Raw genomic sequence first — 20,249 nt, 5'->3', positions numbered from 1 at the left:
AACAGATTGGTGATCCTTACCTTAAAAAGTCTATGACTTTAGGCAACGATTCTATCATTACCTGCATCTCTCTCTTTTTTTCCTTTTATGCGCCCCGCTAACATGTGAACGCTTCATCTTTCAAAGCCTCTAAATTTGTGTCTCTGTAGTCTGCAGTCTTTGGCGCGCTTTCGTGCGTGACGTTACATTTTGTTCCATTTTATTCTGGTACAGTTGTGGGTGTTCGTTTCGCGAACCACATCCACCATGTCTCTTACAGCAGGCTACTGTGCGCTCATTTATTTCTAACCTTATTTCTATCCGTACATTAATGTAGGCCCACGATTCCGACAGTTTATTATTTTATTAATATTACAAGGCCCCTGATTGGCTGTGGCCCAGGGGCTTGAGCCCCCTGAAGCCCCCCCCTTAAAGCGCCGGTGCATGTCCGCCATCGTCTGTGTGAGACTCGCGTGCGCGACAACTGTCCTTCCCGTGATTCATTTCCAGAACGCATTTCCCCTTCTCCGTTTTAGCCTTTTAATTTTTTATTTATTTATTTTTTACTCAGTAACGGTTGTGATGTAAAATATACCGAAGTACACTACTTAAAAGAAAACATACTTAAGTAAAAGTTAAAGTACACTCTTTAAAAATTACTTGGAAAAGTATAAGTACACAAAAAAGCTACTCAAGTACAGTAACGCGAGTAATGTAATTCGTTACTTTCCACCTCTGGAAATTGGTGACAAAAAATAAAACTATACCTGTAGCTTGGGACAGCCAAGTTGTAAAGCTTGTACACATAGAGGAAGGGGGCAATATCCACTGTCTAACTTAGTATTGATCTCCAAAAACTTGAGATCAGGACAGCAACCCCTCTGCAAACAAACACCACATCATTCCTTACTTACAATACATTGTGATCTTGAAATCTGCTCTGCAACATCAACGTTGTCATAGCAACAAATAAAAATCAGCTTACATACAAAGCACTGAGAAGTTTGTCACTTTTTGAGCTGCGTGTAAAGGAAATATTTCTCAGCTGACTCCCAGACACCTCGAGGAAAGATAGCAGACCATCGTCCTGAAACTATATTGCAAAAGATACAAACAGGTTACAATGAAATACGTAAATACAATTTTAAATGATCACTCTTGATGTAGCTCTGGAGGATGATTTCAGAAAATGTACACTGTGTTAGGTGAAACCTACAATTCTATATTACATTCTGACTTATCCCCCCAAAAAATTTATCACAATTCTTGTATTTAGCACTATTAATGCACACTCACAAATACAAAGCCAGGCTTGTAGTACTCGAGTCTGACTCATGCCCTAATTTAAAGGTCTCGAGGACTCGGACTCGTGCATTAACTGCATTCGGACTCGTAAAGTGGAGACGAGGACTCTGATTTTTTCTTTATTTTTTGTAACGCGCCATAATAATTTGTCATAAGATAGTTATATCTGCATTAATTTTTATACTAATTTTGCACAAGAGAATGTATATTCACCTGTTCACACATCATGATCAGGAACAAACTAACATTAATGGCGCTAAAATGCCTGGAGAGAAGCCCCTAGGATTGTCCACTTTGCTTATACAGACCTCATGCAGTGGGAAAAAATGCACTGCTATGTGTTCCATATGTAGAAGAACTATCGAGGAGACGACGGGGACAACCTCGAACTTCAATCGTCATTTGGCAAGACTCCACCCAGAGAAGCAAGTGACACGCTATATTCATTGCTCTGTTGATAGCGGGGCTTGCTGACTGATGAACTAGCTAGTGTTAACCCTCTCTCATGTTATTTGCCCTGTTGATAGGCTTGCTGAGTGATGAACAAGCTTTTTATCTGTAGCCTGTTAACTAAAATGGGGCAGTCGAGCGGTAACGTTAGTCCAACACAGTAACAGAGACGGTTTCGGCAGCAACAGCCACAGAGCCTAATCTAGGAATTTGAAAATAGGGGACAGATCCCTCACTAGTTGTAGAAACAGGGGACAGAAAATATTAACATGGGTAAAAATATTCCTCATTTGTTCCAGTTAGTGGGGACAGAAAAATAAGTAATACATTGGTAGATATTTTCAAGAGTACATCTATAAACAGAACAGTTTTATTAATAAAACTAAACACATGTAACAAACATTAATATCAGATGTTAATCTATATAATATCATCATTATGGCACTATACATATCCTTTAATACAGTGATATGAAAACCATATCAGCAAACACTTATCCACAGTTTATAGCACTGCACAAACATTATGATCAGATCTGAACTTTAAAAATGTAAAGATTTTAGATCAAAAACTATATGAAGAATTATATACTGCAAAACCTTACAAATATGACTAGTTTTCTGTTATATGACTAGGTTACTATAAATCATGTGACTAGCCTATTTTTACCAATTTGACCACCAGTAGTATAATGTTGCATTTCAAATATGACTAGGTTAATATTGCATCATTTGATATAGTTAAGTCTAAAATCCATGTAGTCTTGCCACTATTAATTAATAATAAGATGAAAAATCTGACTTTTTGAATAAAATAAAATCACTATCAAATATTTAAAAATGCTATCATATTTGTTTTGTTCAGACCACCTTTCATAAAAGTGAAAAACATTAAACAATCTACCTATGTTTAAACTAGATTTTGACATAAATGACTGGAGATAATCTCAAAATTCAGACTTCCTAAAAAGTATATAATCTCGATCATTTACAATCTTACAGTACCTACAATTACACAAGAACAGATTAAATATATTTCATAATATTTTAAATAAAACTTACATAATACCAAACATTATCAAACTAATTGTATACTGGCATTAGGAAAATAATATCAAATTCAAACTTCAAAAACCATTATCAATCAGAATCAAATGACTTAGCATGTCTTCACACTGTCATATAATTATTCTAAGATCATATTTGTACACAAACTTATATACGTCTTATATATCAACTAAGCACCTTTACTATTTGAATATGATTAATAACATAATACTAAACTGAATTAAACAAATTACTCCCAAACAAACAAAAAAAAAACCCATCAACTAGCATTCATGTAGAACTTCTTTAAACTAGTTTTTGACATAGATGACTAGAGATAATCACAAAATTCAGACTTCCTAAACAGTATATTATCATGATAATCTCTTATTATTTACAGTAATGTTACAGTACCTACCATTATACAAGAACAGATTAAATCTATTTCATAATATCTTGTATCGGGTTGTGTAATGTCGGCTGGATTAGTATCTGTCACTTCTGTGTCTTCGTTTTGTTTCCTTTTTTCATCCAAAGGTCTTTCAACGTGACCACGCGTTTTGACATTGTTATGTTTGGATGAGACAGAACGATATGCCATGTGCTTTTGGGTATTTTTAAAACACTTCACACGATTGGCTGAGATACACTGTCTTCCGGTTCAGTGACCAATGATATAATAGTTCACAAAACTGTTTTACCCACTAAATAAACCATTCGGAATACTTCGGTCCTTTCCGATATTTTCCGATTGGTGTGTATACAACGCTATATTTACCGCAGTGCTTGCTAGCTGGTGCTGACAAATTGATACGCACAAGATTCAGTAAAACGCGACTACACGCTCTCTACTTATAAATGCGCGACAAAATGAATAGATACGCGATATCACTCTCGTGCCCAAAAAGTGGATGTGCGACAGACAGACAAAAAACGCGCATTATCGCGTATTACGCGCCCTAGATTAGGCTCTGAGCCACCGTCAAATGGTGCGGTTGGAGTCTTGTTCTTGGACTCGACTCGGATCAATACTGGACTCGAATTGAAATTTCCTTTAATGACTGAGACTTGAACACTGGGGACTGGACTCGGACTTGAGGTTTAGTGACTCGACTATAGCACTGTACAAAGCACATATATAGATATATATTTTTATTATTACATTTTTATCTGTATATTGTATAGTCGGCTTGTTCTTGGGATCTTTTTTAAATTCTATTTTATGTTGTACAGTGTGTCTTTTTCTTTTCACGTCTGATAACTTGCTGCTGCAACAAAATTTCCCAGCTTGGGATAAGTAAAGTCACTCAAATCAATCAATCGATCTAAAATATTAAAATAGGGCCAAAAACAATGCACAAGACACATTAATTTGATGACAAATTAACACTTGATTAATGTTTGCCATGATTTCATTGTGGAACCAGAACACCATAATCATAAAATCCTAATTATTGGTCTTAAAAAGCAGTTTTTCAAATATGTACTCATTTCACACATACCTCTGTGTGTTGCACATTTATGCTCTCAAGAGACTGACAGGCAACTCCAAGATTTTGAAAGGCCCCTTTTGTCACACCCACGCAGTACGACAACTCCAGGGATTGGAGATTTGAGCAGCCATTTGCTATCACCTCCAATAGACAGTAGTGAAATATTTCATTTCTGTAGGATTATTTACATAAGGTAACTCTTTTTCAGGTTTAACATTAGTCACTGGGCTGGAAAATTACCTGAACAACGTAGTCGACATGCTTTTTCCAGTGACAAAGCTTGAAATTCCTCAGTTGCGAGAACCTTGAAGAAACAAAATTAGATACAAAAACATAGGTTGGATTATAAAATAGACGTACAATAAATTTATTTCAGAAGTTCTCATAAGATATAAAGTCACATTCAGAGTTTCTGGCACCGTTGGTAAAAATGGGTAAAACTGTTATGCGAAATATATTTGTGATTATTTAGCTTAATCTCATACTGATGACATGAGAATGTTCTAACAGTTAAGCAAAGTTAATTTATTTTAAGTAATGCTCATCAAGACATGTCTTTATTAAACATTTCAAAATTAATGGTACCCCTAGAAATTCTTATGAGCATGCACATTCAATGCAATTAAATTTTATTGTATTTGTATAGCACTTTTAACAAAGGACATTGTCACAAAGCAGCGTTACAGAAATATATAAATACCAGATAGAAATTTTACAAAAGAAAAATGTGTAAATTCCCATTCATACTTTTTTTTTTTAAACGTTCCTAACTTCCTCTTCCACTGGGGTATAAATATGAGGGACAGAGACCAAATTCCCATAGTCATGAAATTAAATTAGAATAAAAATGAATAAATAAATAAGTGTTGACCTCCATAATTCAAGCAAAGCCAATTAAAAAAAAAAAAGCTACATGCCTGAAAATGCTGAAAATATTCCCTGTCGAAATGTACAGACACCATGTCCACACCAGGAACCTATTTAGAAGGTGTACCAGTAAAAGCCTTTTCTTTCATATAACCACAGTTATTCTGTCCACATTCACTAAATATGAGCAATCGTGCGCTCTGATTGGCTACTCTATTACTAGGCTATCAGCTCATATACCGTGAGTAGAGAAAAACAAAATACCGGAGCGCATCAAGTCAGACATGTCACTTTCTAATCAAGTATTTAAAAGAAACAAATAGCTAAGAGAAATAAATAAATTAAAAAAAATTTATATATATTTATATATATATATATATATATATATATATATATATATATATATATATATATATATATATATATATATATATATATATATATATTTCCCCCCCCAATATCTCCTGTTCCACACTCCAGCCCAGTAGTGGTAATGCACCTTTAAGTTGGCTTGCCAACTGCCAAAAAAACCCTAAAGAAGAAGAAGAAAAAGAAAATTGTAGAGCATGTTGCTGAACCAACCGAGGACGATATAAAAACTCTACTTGAAAACAAAACCCCAAAAAATACAAAAACAAAAGCAACAAAACATGGATTGAAAGTATTTCATGGCGGGCGGCACGGTGGTGTAGTGGTTAGCGGTGTCGCCTCACAGCAAGAAGGTCTGGGTCCGAGCCCCGTGGCCGGCGAGGGCCTTTCTGTGTGGAGTTTGCATGTTCTCCCCGTGTCCGCGTGGGTTTCCTCCGGGTGCTCCGGTTTCCCCCCACAGTCCAAAGACATGCAGGTTAGGTTAACTGGTGACTCTAAATTGACCGTAGGTGTGAATGTGAATGTGAATGGTTGTCTGTGTCTATGTGTCAGCCCTGTGATGACCTGGCGACTTGTCCAGGGTGTACCCCGCCTTTCGCCCGTGGTCAGCTGGGATGGGCTCCAGCTTGCCTGTGACCCTGTAGAAGGATAAAGCAGCTAGAGATAATGAGATGAGATGAGATTATTATTGCATTTTTCACAAACTGCTACTGCCATTTCGTCGGTTTGTTTACATTCTAAGCGGCAATGATTTTGTCGGACGTTTTGTATAAAGTTTTTATTTATCGAATTTGCAAAAAATAAAAAAATATTCTGTTTCTCAAAATCCAGTGAATGTGGATCGAATAAAACAATTATTCCATTCAATCTCGTCGTACATGGCTTCTAGCTGGCTATCAGCTCATGTATGACTTGATTTCGTGGAATAATTGTTAAATGTAAAGGACCTGGAATTTGTGAAACACTATTGGATCTTTGACAGGAACCAGGTTGCATCATCAAATGAGACAAAAATAAGGGATGCTTATACAGAAAAGAACCTAATCCCCACTATTAAGTATGGTGGGGGTTCTGTGATGTGGGGATGTTTTCTCCCAAAAGGCCCTAAAAACATTGATAGGATACATGGCATCATGGACTATTTTAAATGAAAATATTCCAGACAATGACACAATAATGAGTTAATGATCCAACAAATATTTTCAAATCCCCACAAAAATGCTACAATGACCAAAGAATCAAGCTTTTGACATGGCCATCCCAGTACCCTGACCTAAACCCAACTGAAACCTGAGGGCTGAGCTGAAAAGGAGCATCTACAAGAGGAAGACCTAGGATCAGTCAAGCTACAGTACTGAAGAGTTGTCTGAGATTCTTTTGACAACAACAATGATTTGGTGGTTCCTAGTATCAAGAGAAGTTCATTTGGTAGCCTACGCAGGTGCCAAGTTATGGAATACCTTGACAAGAGAACTTATGTCATGTGTAAACAAGGAGATCGTGAAATATCGATGAATTTGATAAGTAAAAACATGTCCATGATCTTTCCACCATGCTTACCTGCGATGATAACGTCCAGGTTTCCCTCAAATTGCTGATCGTTTAAAAAAAAATTCCATCTCAGGTAACGAGCTGCGTCATCAGACGACAAGCTCAAAGGGTGGGGCGGGTCTTCCGGTTGATTAATTAACCAATAATAAACTGTTGTAACTGAAACTCATCTTTGTAAAATTGTTTTTATTGGAAAATCTGAAAAGGTGTCGATAATTATGGACTGTCGATAATTGTAGATGCAACTCTATTATTATTATTATTATTATTCCTTGCTCATTATTCTCCCATCTCATCAAGATAAGAGATCATGAGCTAATTAATGACAAAGATATTTTTATAACTTTTTTACACCCGTCTTTAATTAGGGTGCCAAGAATTTTGGTGCAGAGTGTACAATTTGAAGACTTGGCTTAAGACTGAATACTTTTATCACTGACCTGTTCTGTGTTAGCCAGTCTACAGTGTTCTTAATCTTCTGTTCAGTTCCAGGTAACTGACTCTTACCAGGCTCAATCCAACAGTAGCCAATGGACACACTGCGCCAAAGAGATGGGGAAGAAGCAGCACTGTTCCACAGACGACAAACTCGGCCAACCCTTTCAGAGAATAACGGTTCAATGAATAAAATGCTCCAAAACTGCATATAAAAAGTAACAGAAACTAGCAATCAGACATTTGAACCACCTATAACCAGACTTGTAGTACTCGAGTCCAGGATTCGGATTTGAGTCCAACTCTTGCCCTAATTTTAAGGACTCATGACTTGACTTGGACTTGAGCACTGATGACTTGGACTCGAACTCGTGCATTAACTGCATTTGGACTCGCAAATTGGAGACAGGGCGGCATGGTGGTGTAGTGGTTAGCGCTGTCGCCTCACAGCAAGAAGGTCCGGGTTCGAGCCCCGTGGCTGGCGAGGGCCTTTCTGTGCGGAGTTTGCATGTTCTCCCCGTGTCCGCGTGGGTTTCCTCCGGGTGCTCCGGTTTCCCCCACAGTCCAAAGACATGCAGGTTAGGTTAACTGGCGACTCTAAATTGACCGTAGGTGTGAATGTGAGTGTGAATGGTTGTTTGTCTCTATGTGTCAGCCCTGTGATGACCTGGCGACTTGTCCAGGGTGTACCCCGCCTTTCGCCCGTAGTCAGCTGGGATAGGCTCCAGCTTGCCTGCGACCCTGTAGAAGGATAAAGCGGCTAGAGATAATGAGATGAGATGAGAAATTGGAGACAAGGACTCAGATTTTTTCTTTATTTTTTGTAACATGCCATAGTAATTTGGCATAAGACATTTATATCGACATTAATTTTTGTACTAATTTCATGCAAGAGTGTCACACCTGTGCACCTTGGCACGTGCATCAGGTAGACTCTTGCGTGCGTGCTGTAAACGACTCATACCTGCACAGGATTAAGGTGCAATCAAAGCACCAATATAAAAACCATTAAGACTTTAAGATCCGTAAAGCTCTGGCCTGGAAACCCTGTAATACCCTTGACAAGATATGGCGCTCTAGCCTAGATAACAATCTGAAAATTGACCTGTTCGGATCTGTCGTAAAGCCCATCCTCCTTTATGGAGCCGAGACCTGGACGCTGACAGTCAAACAACAGCTGCGACTAGATGGAACCTATACTAACCTACTACGTCATGTCCGAAATATCCACTGGTCTGCTCACGCTACCCTAGAGGAAATTTATCAGGACTTACCACCTGTCTCCCTAAGACTTAAACAAAGAAGGGTGCTCTTTGCCGGGCACTGCTTCCGTGCTAGGGAGGAACTGATATCTCACCTCCTGTTGTGGAGCCCGAGTCACCGACCAGTAAGGTCAAGAAAACTCACCTTCCCTGCGTCTATATCGAAGGATACTGGGATCGATGCGAATGAACTGCCAAACGCAATGGCTGATAGAGAGGCATGGCAAAGGGTTGTGCGGGGCATCCTGGCTGAGGCCGATGGATGGATGGATGGATGGATGGATGGATATAAAAATTGTGAAAACACTTACTTTGCGAAGTATTGAGCTGCATTGCTGATACAGTACCGAGCCTTATTTCCTTGTTTGGTTTCCTGATCCCTGACTTCCTGTTTCTTGTCTTTGACTACTGCCGAGTAGGGCTGTAACAATATGCGTATCGAAATCGAAATCGCGATACGCAGAGTCACAATCCGTGTCGCGATACAAGAAGGCAGAATCGCGGTACACCCTTTCAAACTTCTCCTCGGCCCAAAAACAGAGGCGCTTCCAAACTTCAATTTATGAATACTTTACTTTTTATTTAAATTACATTTTAAACTTACTTAAATTACTTTTATTTTTTTATATCTATTAGTAAGTCGTTTTTTCGCCGACCTGCGACAATCTTCTGCGAGTCACGCAACGTCCACACTCGCCACTGGCAGAGCATTCATTTCTTTTAAGCGGTCGCCATTCTGGTTGCGACGCGGGGAGCGAATCTGTAAACAAGCAGCTCATTGGCTGGCTAGGTGTGCCACAAGCCAATCACAATCACTTGACCGGAAAGGCATGCAGTGTTGCCAGATTGGGCGGGTTTAGGTGCTTTTTGGCTGGTTTTGAACATATTTTGGGGTGGAAAACGTTAGCAATATCTGGCAACACTGAAGGCATGTCTGCTTGGGCGGAAGCCTTCTGCGGCAGTTACATTTTGACACGCGAGCAATGTTTCACTATAAAAATTCCGTAATTTCCATCTGTTTTCCGCGATCACAGAAAATCATTGGCCCTATGAGAGTGAGACAGTGAGAGAGCCACCCCCCCCCCCAAAAAAAATCTTAACGGATTTACACGATTTGGAAAAATGACTTTTTCAGAACCGAAAAAATAGAGCTTCCGGCTCAACAGTATTATTTTGAGAAATAAAACAATCTTTGGATTTACATTTGTTCATTTTTGCATACATATTACTCATTCTCTGCAGTGGTCTGAATTATTTGTTATTAAATAGTTAATGTAAGTAAGTAAGTAAATGTTAATAAATCAAATTTACTACTTTAAAAAAAACATTAAAAAAAAAATCGTGGGTGTATCGAATCGTGGGTCAAAAATTGCGATACGAATCGAATCGTGAGCTGGGTGTATCGTTACAGCCCTACTGCCGAGTCTACCGGTACGATAGCTCGTTTGTGCCTTGCTCGACCTATTGCCCGTTTCACTTTTACAATTTTGCCTGCCATTCTGGATTGTTTACCATCTCCACTTGCATTAATAAACACATCTTCTGCACTTACATCCGTCTCCCAACCATCTCTGACAGAATACTTCACACTCCCTGACAAAGAGAAGCACATTCACCTGTTCATACGTCATGTTCAGGAGCAAATTAATGTTAATGGTGCTGAAACAACCACCGTCAAATGGTGTAGTTGGAGTCTTGTTCTCAGACTCGACTCGAAAATTTTTTTAATGACTTGGACTTCACTTGGACTTGAACACTGGGGACTCGAGACTGGACTCGAACTCGAGGTTTAGTGACTTGACTACAACACTGCCTGTCATACATATTGCCATTAATGTACAATAGTTTTGAAAAGCCATCGTCTCACAAAAAGCAGAGCTCACCTGCAGAGAAACGGTATGGCACCATCTTGAAGAACGACCAGTTCAAAGATCTTTACCAACACTTCCATTGGCATCCTTTGTCCCCAGTCAAAGCTCAAAGCAGGCTCTGATTCCTCCAAATCAGCATCATTGCCTAAAACTTCTTCAGTGACTTTAGAGACTCTAGGTTTTGTCAGTTCTTTCTTCCTCCTCACTGATGTGCTCTTTGTTTTGGCCTTTTTCCTCTTGCAACCTTTTCGCTTAGGTTTCCAAACACTATCAATCTGGCTAACATTTGATATAATCAGAAGCATATCTTCACCATGCTGTACAGTGTAATTGGGTCTTTGAACTCGTTGGAGCTTCTTCTTCTTCTTCTTCTTTTTCTTCTTTGTCTCGCTCTTCTCATCTCTGAGTGAATCTGCCTTCCTTTTCTTGGTTGCTTTTCTCTTGTCGAGCACAGCATTTTTCTTATCCATCCCTGTGCCGACGTGCTGGGAAGATGGACCACTCTTATCTGGTGTCTCAGGTTCCTCGGTATTTGATAATTCTTGATGAGAACCATCCATCCCTGGTGAAAAGGAGATGAAATTTAGACAAAGGGGAACGCATACAAGGAAAAGTTTTAGCGTACCCAATAAGCCCATGTACCATTTAAGCCCACTTTCAACTTTGAGGTCAAATTACAAAAAAGGAAAACTTTTATTTTTGGCAAAAGTTACTTCATTCAATTAAATAATTTGTTCTTTACGAAGTGTTTTTTATTGCATACCAATAACATTTTGTATGGTTGAATTAGCCCCGCCCATGTGTATACAGTCCCAGGACAACTGATGAGAAGACACAGAAAAACTTTGCACTTTTGCAACCTGTTAGAAATCCCCAATTTTCAACTACATCTTTGGTAAGTATATTGATATTATGTCAAATAAGAGGCAAATGTGCTGATTTTTATTGAAAAAAACGATGTTTTCTTAAATTATATATTTTCTCTTTTAATGAAAAGATGAGTTTTGTGAGCTTGCAAAAGTAGCTAACCTCTCGAAAAAAACGCTAGTGTTGCTAATCCTTCTCCAGCAGAACAGTTAAAGTTGTTAGATAGAAATAGTGACCATTTTATGATTTGTTTAACATTGATATTTAAATATATGTATCATAAAAGGCCCTGTTTAGTTGTGTGTTTACATAAATTAGCGTTTTGTACAGGTGGGCTTAAATGGTACCACCCATTGAAATGTATGCAAACTACAGCTAGCAAATGCAAGGCAAAAGGGGCAGTGCTACAAGCAGCACCATCTCCCTTCAAGGGAGAAGGTTGAAGATGTGGAAAAAAAAAGTTCATACTGTGCAAGGCAAACCTAGTGGGAGCTGGCCCATTCTACCTCAGCAACTACACTGAGGTGGAAAATGTATACAAACAAAAACTTAAGATGATCAAATCCGCTCGCTGATCTGCTTGCCTGAAATGAAACAAAATTAGACGAAATGATTCATTGTTCTGTGTTGTTTTGTCATGTTTGTCAATTGATCAGATGTTCATATTTATGAAAAAGAATGTTTACAGCACACTTTCATTGTTATTTCATGTATTGATATATTTATATTTCATTAAACAACATTATTCTATGAAATATGTTGAAGTGGGCTTATTAGGAACACAAGTGGGCTTAAAGGGTACCGATGGTACCCTTTAAGCCCAGCCAGACTTTTGACTTTTTTACTAATGCCGCTTTTCCACTACAAACGCGGCTGAGTTGGGCTGAGCCGTGCCGTGCTGAGTCGAGCTGAGCGGGGCTGTTGGAGTTGCATTTCGACTACAACCGCGCTGAACCGTGCTGGCTGGAAGTGGGTGGACACATTGGGTGGAGTTAGCGAAAGTGGGTGGACGTCACGTGATGTCGTTAAGCAGCGCAAACAGTGACATCAGTGATCTTTTAAGCGGTAGTCTCACGACCCGGATAGTAAACAATAAACATGGAGGACATGGAGTCGTTAGTGTTGCTGGTCTTGGTGCTGTGGCTTGTTGTCACCGACAACGCCAACAGATACTGGCAAGAGCGTATAGATGAGGCGAGGCGCATAAGGCTTCATAATTCTCGTAATTCTTCTCCTTCCGGGTTTACGGTGTTTACAGATCCCAGCGCGCTCGCGGGGCGTGTGTGGGCATGTGAGGACACTCCTCCTCACCAGTCAGTGCACAGGGGAGTGTCTCCTCATGCCCCCAGCCTCACTCGGCTCGGTTTGGCTCGCTTCAGCCCTACTCCAAAACGGTGCGAGTTTTAGGGGCTAAGCAGGGCTGAAGCGAGCTGAGTCGTGCTGTTTTTTGGTAGTCGAAACGCGAGCCGTGTCGGGCTGAAGTGAGCTGAAGCGAGCTGAAGTGAGCTGAAAAAGGGTAGTGGAAAAGGGCCATAAAATATCTTAATCGTGTATTTTGAAATTCACATCAACTCATCAATAAGCATTGAGATGAGAGGTAAATCTTACTATTTAGCAAATCATTTCACTAAAACATTGTGTGAATATGGATGAAAAATAAAGAAATTTAGATTTTGGTGGGCTTAATGGGTACGCTTACCTAGAAAAAAGTGCAGTAAGATTTCATTGTGATTTCTTTTGAGTCCTTGGGATATTAAAAAATGCATCGTAAATATAAAATAAAGTGTTTCCCCCAAGTTAATTTTTTTTTTTTTGGATGAAGATGGTCACCTGCAGGACCCCTCCCCACGGCTCCTATTACAGAGCATTTGCACCAAGACAAACAATTAAAGAAGTCACATTTAAGTCTTCACATTTATTTTAAAACAATAATTAGAACAATTTTCACAAAAGAACTCTTTTTATTTAACAAGAGAATAATTACTTTACAACAATTTGTTTTACAATAGAACATTTCTTTGACAAATATTTTTTTAAACAAGTATTTACAATAACATTTTTATTACAATAGAACTTGAAGATAACTAGCTAACTTGAAGATGTTTACAAAGTGAGATCATATTCCAGCATGATCTCACTATGAATATTCGTAACATAACATTAACTAACTTAATCACACTTTTTTTTTGGAAAAAAAAAGTTGTATGTCCTCCATCTTTGGCTACTTCGGGGGTTCTGACATTGCTAACTATTGTTTGAATCAAATCGTTTTTGAGCACACGAGAGGACAGTGAATTGGACGGGGAACCAGCAGCTTGAGCAGGTGCTGTTTCTGCGTGGTCCTACTGCCTGCACCCCTGGGTTTTTTTTCTTTTTTGGACCTTAAAGTGCATATCACGGGTAAATTCAGGAGCAAGATCAATGTAATTCTCCTATTTTATACTAAACTTTGGTCAAATATCTGTCACGTTTTGCATTTTGTGCAATTGTTTTTTACCTTGCGCAATACCAGAAAAATTCAGTTGAAATCGAGCCATTTGAGGCGAATTGGTCCGTCTCTGAAAAAACTTGCCATTTGGATTTCCCGGTAAACATTGATTTTTCTGACGTCACGTGCGGGACGCCGCCTTCTGAATCCTACGTCAGCGCTGGTTTGTTTATGAGAAAACGACCTGGTGGTTTTCTGCAAATTTCTTCAACGTTATCACGTAATTATTAAAATGGTTAACAGATGTATCGTAGGAGGGTGTAGCAACACCAATCTTGATGGGATTAGTACTCATCGTTTCCCAAAAGACCGGACAATGAGAGAGAAATGGGAGCGCTTCGTGCGAGGCACCCGAAAGCCGAGGACCAAGCAGAGCCGAGAAAAAGACTAAGAAAATCGGCGATTCACAAGTTGACTGTTGCCAGGGTACGAAATAAGAGAGATTATACTCTAAATTAGGTGTTCCTGTGTTTGTGTGGTACATGGATAATGTTATTTATTGACACACACAAAAGTAAACAACACGAAAGCGCTGGGTGATAATACACTTACTTCACATGTATCAAGGGATATGCGTGTCAGGGCTTGAGATCTTGGGACCTGTCAAACACATTAAATGTATATACAACCCTGCTTAGCCGATTCCATGTGTGTAGCTTATGAAATCTTTCTCCTACAGTAGCCAGTACTCTTCTAAATGAAGAAATATATAAATACATAATAGTAATTAGAAAAAATGATTTATGTAACAATAGATTCAAGATGTTTATTTGTCATATACACAATAACAGACACAGCGGTTTATTATTGGGTAATGAAATTCTTATTTTGCAACTGCCCGACCAAACTATGCTTACCAATATAAAAAGACATATACATTATATATATATATATATATATGAGTGATTCCACGCTTATGGGTACTGAAATGGGGACATGAACTTATTCACCTAAAACCATTTCTTTTTTTACCATCAGGTCACAAAACATGTAATCTTTAATGAATGATATGTTAAAAGATAACTTTAATTTTCTGAGATGTAATAAAAACATATTTATATGCCAAAGTCAAGCCTATGAGTTCCAAAATGATGTCGGTTACATTACTTCTGTTACGATTGTCCATCTCGCATCTGTTACAAATTAATTACAATCTAGCTATATACCATGTTAATCTTATTGAAAGAATGTGTATGTTTATTCTACTACACACGTTTATTAATTATATTTGCTAAAACATCACCTTCCTATGTTTCAAAAAGTAATTCTACATTGTTAAAATTGAGAATATATATGTCCACAACACTTCTGTTACGTTCTGACTTTGGCATTTTATTACATCTCAGAAAATTAAAAAGTTATCTTTTAACATATCATTCATTCAAGATTACGTTTTGTGACCTGATGGTAAAAAAAATAAATGGTTTTAGGTGAATTTTTAAAAATAAAAGTTCATGTCTCCATTTCAGTACCCATAAGCGTGGAATCACTCATATATATATATATATATATATATATATATATATATATATATATATATATATATATATATATATATATATGAAATATAAAGTGCATATGGAATGCAAAATATAAAAGTAGAATGAAAAATGAAGATAACATTTAAAAAAAAAAAGGGAGAGGCAAACAAACAATGTGCAAACATAGAGGTAGATATACTGTGCAATGTCTTGTGCAAAATTGCTAATATAATCCGTGGTTCAAAGCCTGATGGAAATTTAGAGGTAGATGGTGATTATAATCCGTGGTTCAAAAGCCTGATGGCCGGGGGGTAAAAAAACTGTTTGTCAGTCTAGTAGTCCTTGCTTTCACACTCCTGTAGCGTCTGCCAGATGGTAGGAGCGTGAATAGGTGAATAGATAGATAGATAGATAGATAGATAGATAGATAGATAGATAGATAGATAGATAGATAGATAGATAGATAGATAGATAGATAGATAGATAGATAGAGCATTGATACATGAATCCATGGGTTTAGAAGCTCAGGTGACAATTCCATATTTCAATGCAAAATCGCTCGCTGCTAAACTTGGTCTACACAGACTGTGCACTGAATCCATGCAAGCTCTCTCAGCCTGCTGGCGCATCCGCACGTGACATCACGAATCTGGCTCCAGACTCCCTTGGGATTTTTCCAGATGCGTTTTGTTATTTTATTTTTTTCTGCTGTAGACAGATGGCCTTGTGCAAAATTACCCTTCTGGATGAGTGTGTAAAGGGACATACTTTCATATAAAAAAACCCACGAAATTGGTCCAGGATATGCACTTTAAAGCATATACACCAGGCCTTTCAATTACATAATTTAGGCTACACCCTGTATTTCTGAATTTGGGCTTTTTCCGTCGTGGTACAGGGTAATTTGGGCTTTTCGGCATGCGCAAAGTGCTGTTTTCCCAGCGCTCTGTGTTTAAACCTGCTGCTGCTTTTTTAGCTACAAAGTTATGAATAAATAAAGAAATCTATGAATTATTTTTACCTTTATTGCAAAATGTTTACAGCATTAATTCCTCTTGATGTACATGACAGAAATAATTAGAATACAGTTGTTAGTATTTAAAAGATGTGTTGGGGCCTGAGGAGAGCCTGGAGGAAAAGCCTGGGAATGAAAAAGCAAGTTCTGCACTGTTGCCATCAAACAGACAAACCTGTAGCAGACCTGCGACACAAAAGGTTTTTCAGTCACATCACAAGAACTGGCCGTGCAATTCACAGGATGTAGTCGGGTAAAAGATCTTAGTTTAAATGAAAGGCCAGTGTCTAAGACTATCATCAACAAGAGGACCAAACTCCAAGTCACTGATTCCAGCCACACTTACACAACCGTGTGTATTTAAGATGCAAGCTGTTGTGTCCCGAATAGCTCTCTTTTATTCAGTCTTTTACCTGATTTAAAATCATATGACACTAGGTATCAGAGAGATATTGCAGTTGAGGTCAGATAATGTGGGATATAGAGCTATTTTTAGTTTTTTTTTAATGATACAGGAATTATTAGGAGAATTTAGCACAATAGGGTGTGAAACATTCTGGTTCACACTCCAGTCCAGAAGGTGGTGGTAATGCACCTAAAAGCTGTTTTCCAACCACCATAAAACAATATAAAAGAAGGAGAAAGAAGAAGAAGATTTACCCAATATGGAAATCCCGCTCTGGTCATTGGTACTCGAGTCTTGTTCCTCCACAAACTCATGGCGTGCCCATCGCCGTTGATGGAGAATTCGTGCTCTGCGCGAGGCTTACGGCGAGTTCGACGAACCCGGAACACCATGGGAACGGTGCGGAGTTTGTGTCAATTCCGAGAAATACATGCTAATTCTCGCTAATTTTGTTGTTTTTAAAGAAGAAAGCCAAGACATTGGGTTTTATGCAGCCAAGTTTATTTAATCAACATATCGGTTTTTTTTTTAAACTCTTGGTAGCATATTTTGGACGCTTGACCTTACTTTGGGTGCCTACGACATTATCCATCGCAGGTTTCATGTAAATGAAAGGCCTGTACGCAGAACCATGGCCTCACTTTTTGCTTATAAATGCCTTGAGACCTCAAGAATGGCAGAGGAATAGTTTTAAGCGTTAACAATAAATCTAATATAGTAATTTTTACGATTAAAATGATTTATATAGGTTTATATATATTTATATAGATTTATATATATGTCTGAGTGAATGACCTTGACGTCCATGACGTCACAGCAGGAAGTCTATCGGTCTCCTCGCCATTTTCACTAAAACACAGAGCTGACTGCAACTCCAATCCTCCATTTTGAGCTAATTTATCGCCATGCCATGCAGATGTGTTGCTGGCGGGTGCAGCAACATGACAGAAGGTGGATTTATGTTGCATTCATGGCCCAAGAATGTTCAAACTGCAAAGATTTGGACGCGTTTTGCGAGAAATTCATGGATTGGGTGCCTACGAAGTGGTCTCTCCTCTGCTCTGCACATTTTACTGAGGACTCGTATGAAACCTCTGATTTGTTGAGGAGTGTTAGCTATAAGCCCGTATTGAAAGAGGGTGCAGTACCAACAATTAAGAAGAGAAGACTACAAGAAAAGGAAAGTAAGTTTGGTTGCACCAGTTCTCCAGGAGTGTGAGCTGAGCAGTAATGGTGGAGTACTCAGTATGGAGAATGAGTGGCTCAGTCGTCAGACTTCTCATGGATATGCTCTTTTTTTCTTTTCTTCCCCCAGATATGCTTGGCTCAGCAGCAATATCTTGCCCTTACGTGAAAGAAGCAAATGAACAAAGAACTGAAAGTCAAATAGTTTCAAAACAATCGGCCACAAGATCGGCCTTCAAAAGCAAGAACACAGACGAGAGATCCGACTCTCGTTTGGCTACATAACAAAAACAACACTCACTGTTTACCTGCATTTAGATTAATCCATGTAACTTGTATTGTGTGTTTAAGTTACCAGTATAAGATTATTTAATTTGCTTCAGAATGTGATTGTCTCAGTTCATCTGATTATTTAATTAGCCTTTTACGTTTTATCAGTGAAAATGCATGCATGTTGCACAAGTTATAACACCTATCCTGTTTTAATGAGGGTCACATGAGATTGTCAGTTCAATTCCATCCAATTCTCTAGACGGCTTTGTTCTCTGGCTTTATTTCATAAGGTGTGGGCCTCCGTGGCCGACGTGTTACTATCGGATTCACTTTCCGATGGTTCGAATGGATACGGGTCTACGTGTGTAGCAGTAGCATGTACACACACTCCAATTTCAGGACTATCACAGTCACATGTATTACTATCTGAGGAATCCACAACAAAATCTATGCCATTTAACGAAGTTAATTTTGCTGTCACTTTTTTTACAAAAATGTGGAAAGGTATTTTCAAGCTCTATCTGCTGGCATTTATCTTAAAATATAATACTTAAATTCCAACAAGCCTAATTAAGGAGGACTCTATTAGCAGAAATGGAATACGGTATTCATAAGTACGTTTTCATTCCTGTATAATTACATGTAACTATGACCTCGTTGTTTTCGTAAGCTTCGAATGAGTCCTTTAAATCTACATAGAGCACGGGTCCACTTCCACGGAGGCTGGTAATGTTGCGCCACCATGCATCTCCAGTAGCCCAGAATAAACAAACCTCTAGAGAGCGCCTTTTGCATTTTGTGTTTTTACAAACAGCGACATGAATCGAGTACACCCAGTTGCAGCCCGGAGAACAAGGCGGGGCATGTGTAGCCCCCTCGCCCAAGGGTTACAGTTGGGGTGGGGCTATACATGTCGCCATGCCCCGTACTGTTTAATTTATTAATGAATGACACACTGCTCTTTTTCAGTGGTTGATGGTTAGGTTTAATGTCGTGGAGACTACACAAATTCAACCAGATTTTGACATGATTTTGTTGTGGCTGACAAATTTCCAGCGTCAGGCCCGATTATGAACGTCGGGAATGACAAATAGACCTTGTAGTGTGGCATAATCGAAGAACAGCACTGTCGTATCTGGGCTGCCCCACAACACCCTGACAAAAAGTCTCGCATGTCAGAATATTTTTGTATTTTCTCACCTATTTTGACGACTCCTATGACATGACATGTTACTTTACAGCTACGACTGACAATTTCTTGACTCTCCTTCTTGACAACATGCCCGGACATGAATGATGACTGATCAGGGTCAAATTTGTAGTGTTGCCAATCTCCTGACCGAGTCAAGGCAAGAATTTATGGCACTATTATCGACATGGTCTTTCATCATGAAAGACAAAATATCTTACGGTCTGACGCCAGCATTATTATTATCACCTATGTTAGGGCTGTGATAAAGTCATTCCCTCACCAGTCCCCCCCGGTAAACTATGCCTATTACACAGCATGTACAGTATCACCAAGACTCCTTCCATAAACGTTACATAAATGTCTCCTAAAAACATCATCACATCACAGTTATACATGTCTTTGTGAAATAACAGCACATATTTATTTTTTTTTTTTTAAATCCTGACCTGGTGACTTGTCCAGGGTGTACCCCGCCTTTCGCTCGTAGTCAGCTGGGATAGGCTCCAGCTTGCCTGTGACCCTGTAGAACAGGATAAAGCGGCTAGAGATAATGAGACATTTATTATTAGTCTTAGATTATGTGGCGTGTTCGCCATACAAGTCCTTGGGTGTGAGCTGTTACTATAGAAACAATAATGTATTAGAATGAGCACATTAATATTAAATCTATTGTTCATGTTACAGCTGAAAATACCATCAGAGCTTCTGTAAAAG

The 20,249-nt window shown here is 38.7% G+C and overlaps 1 protein-coding gene across 2 annotated transcripts in view; it reads right to left on the bottom strand.

The window, feature by feature from the left end:
• fbxl6 (F-box and leucine-rich repeat protein 6) overlaps positions 1 to 20,249 on the bottom strand; it is a 40,370-nt gene that overhangs the window by 12,304 nt on the left and 7,817 nt on the right. Inside the window, exons 2-8 of one of the 2 annotated variants that reach the window (XM_060942681.1) lie at positions 14,536 to 14,583; positions 10,641 to 11,190; positions 7,501 to 7,659; positions 4,514 to 4,577; positions 4,283 to 4,414; positions 965 to 1,072; positions 747 to 860 (exon numbers count right to left, since the gene is read on the bottom strand). In XM_060942681.1, the coding sequence (XP_060798664.1) occupies positions 747 to 860; positions 965 to 1,072; positions 4,283 to 4,414; positions 4,514 to 4,577; positions 7,501 to 7,659; positions 10,641 to 11,188 (1,125 nt within the window). In that variant the 5' untranslated portion in view covers positions 11,189 to 11,190; positions 14,536 to 14,583. The remainder of the gene's footprint in view (positions 1 to 746; positions 861 to 964; positions 1,073 to 4,282; positions 4,415 to 4,513; positions 4,578 to 7,500; positions 7,660 to 10,640; positions 11,191 to 14,535; positions 14,584 to 20,249) is intronic. The other variant, XM_060942682.1, reaches the window with a different exon arrangement.

The sequence above is a fragment of the Neoarius graeffei genome, chromosome 16, assembly GCF_027579695.1.
Source record: "Neoarius graeffei isolate fNeoGra1 chromosome 16, fNeoGra1.pri, whole genome shotgun sequence".
Classification (NCBI taxonomy): Eukaryota; Metazoa; Chordata; class Actinopteri; order Siluriformes; family Ariidae; genus Neoarius; species Neoarius graeffei.
The sequence above is the reverse complement of the archived record's forward strand: the minus strand, read 5'-3'. Positions and strand labels throughout refer to the sequence as shown.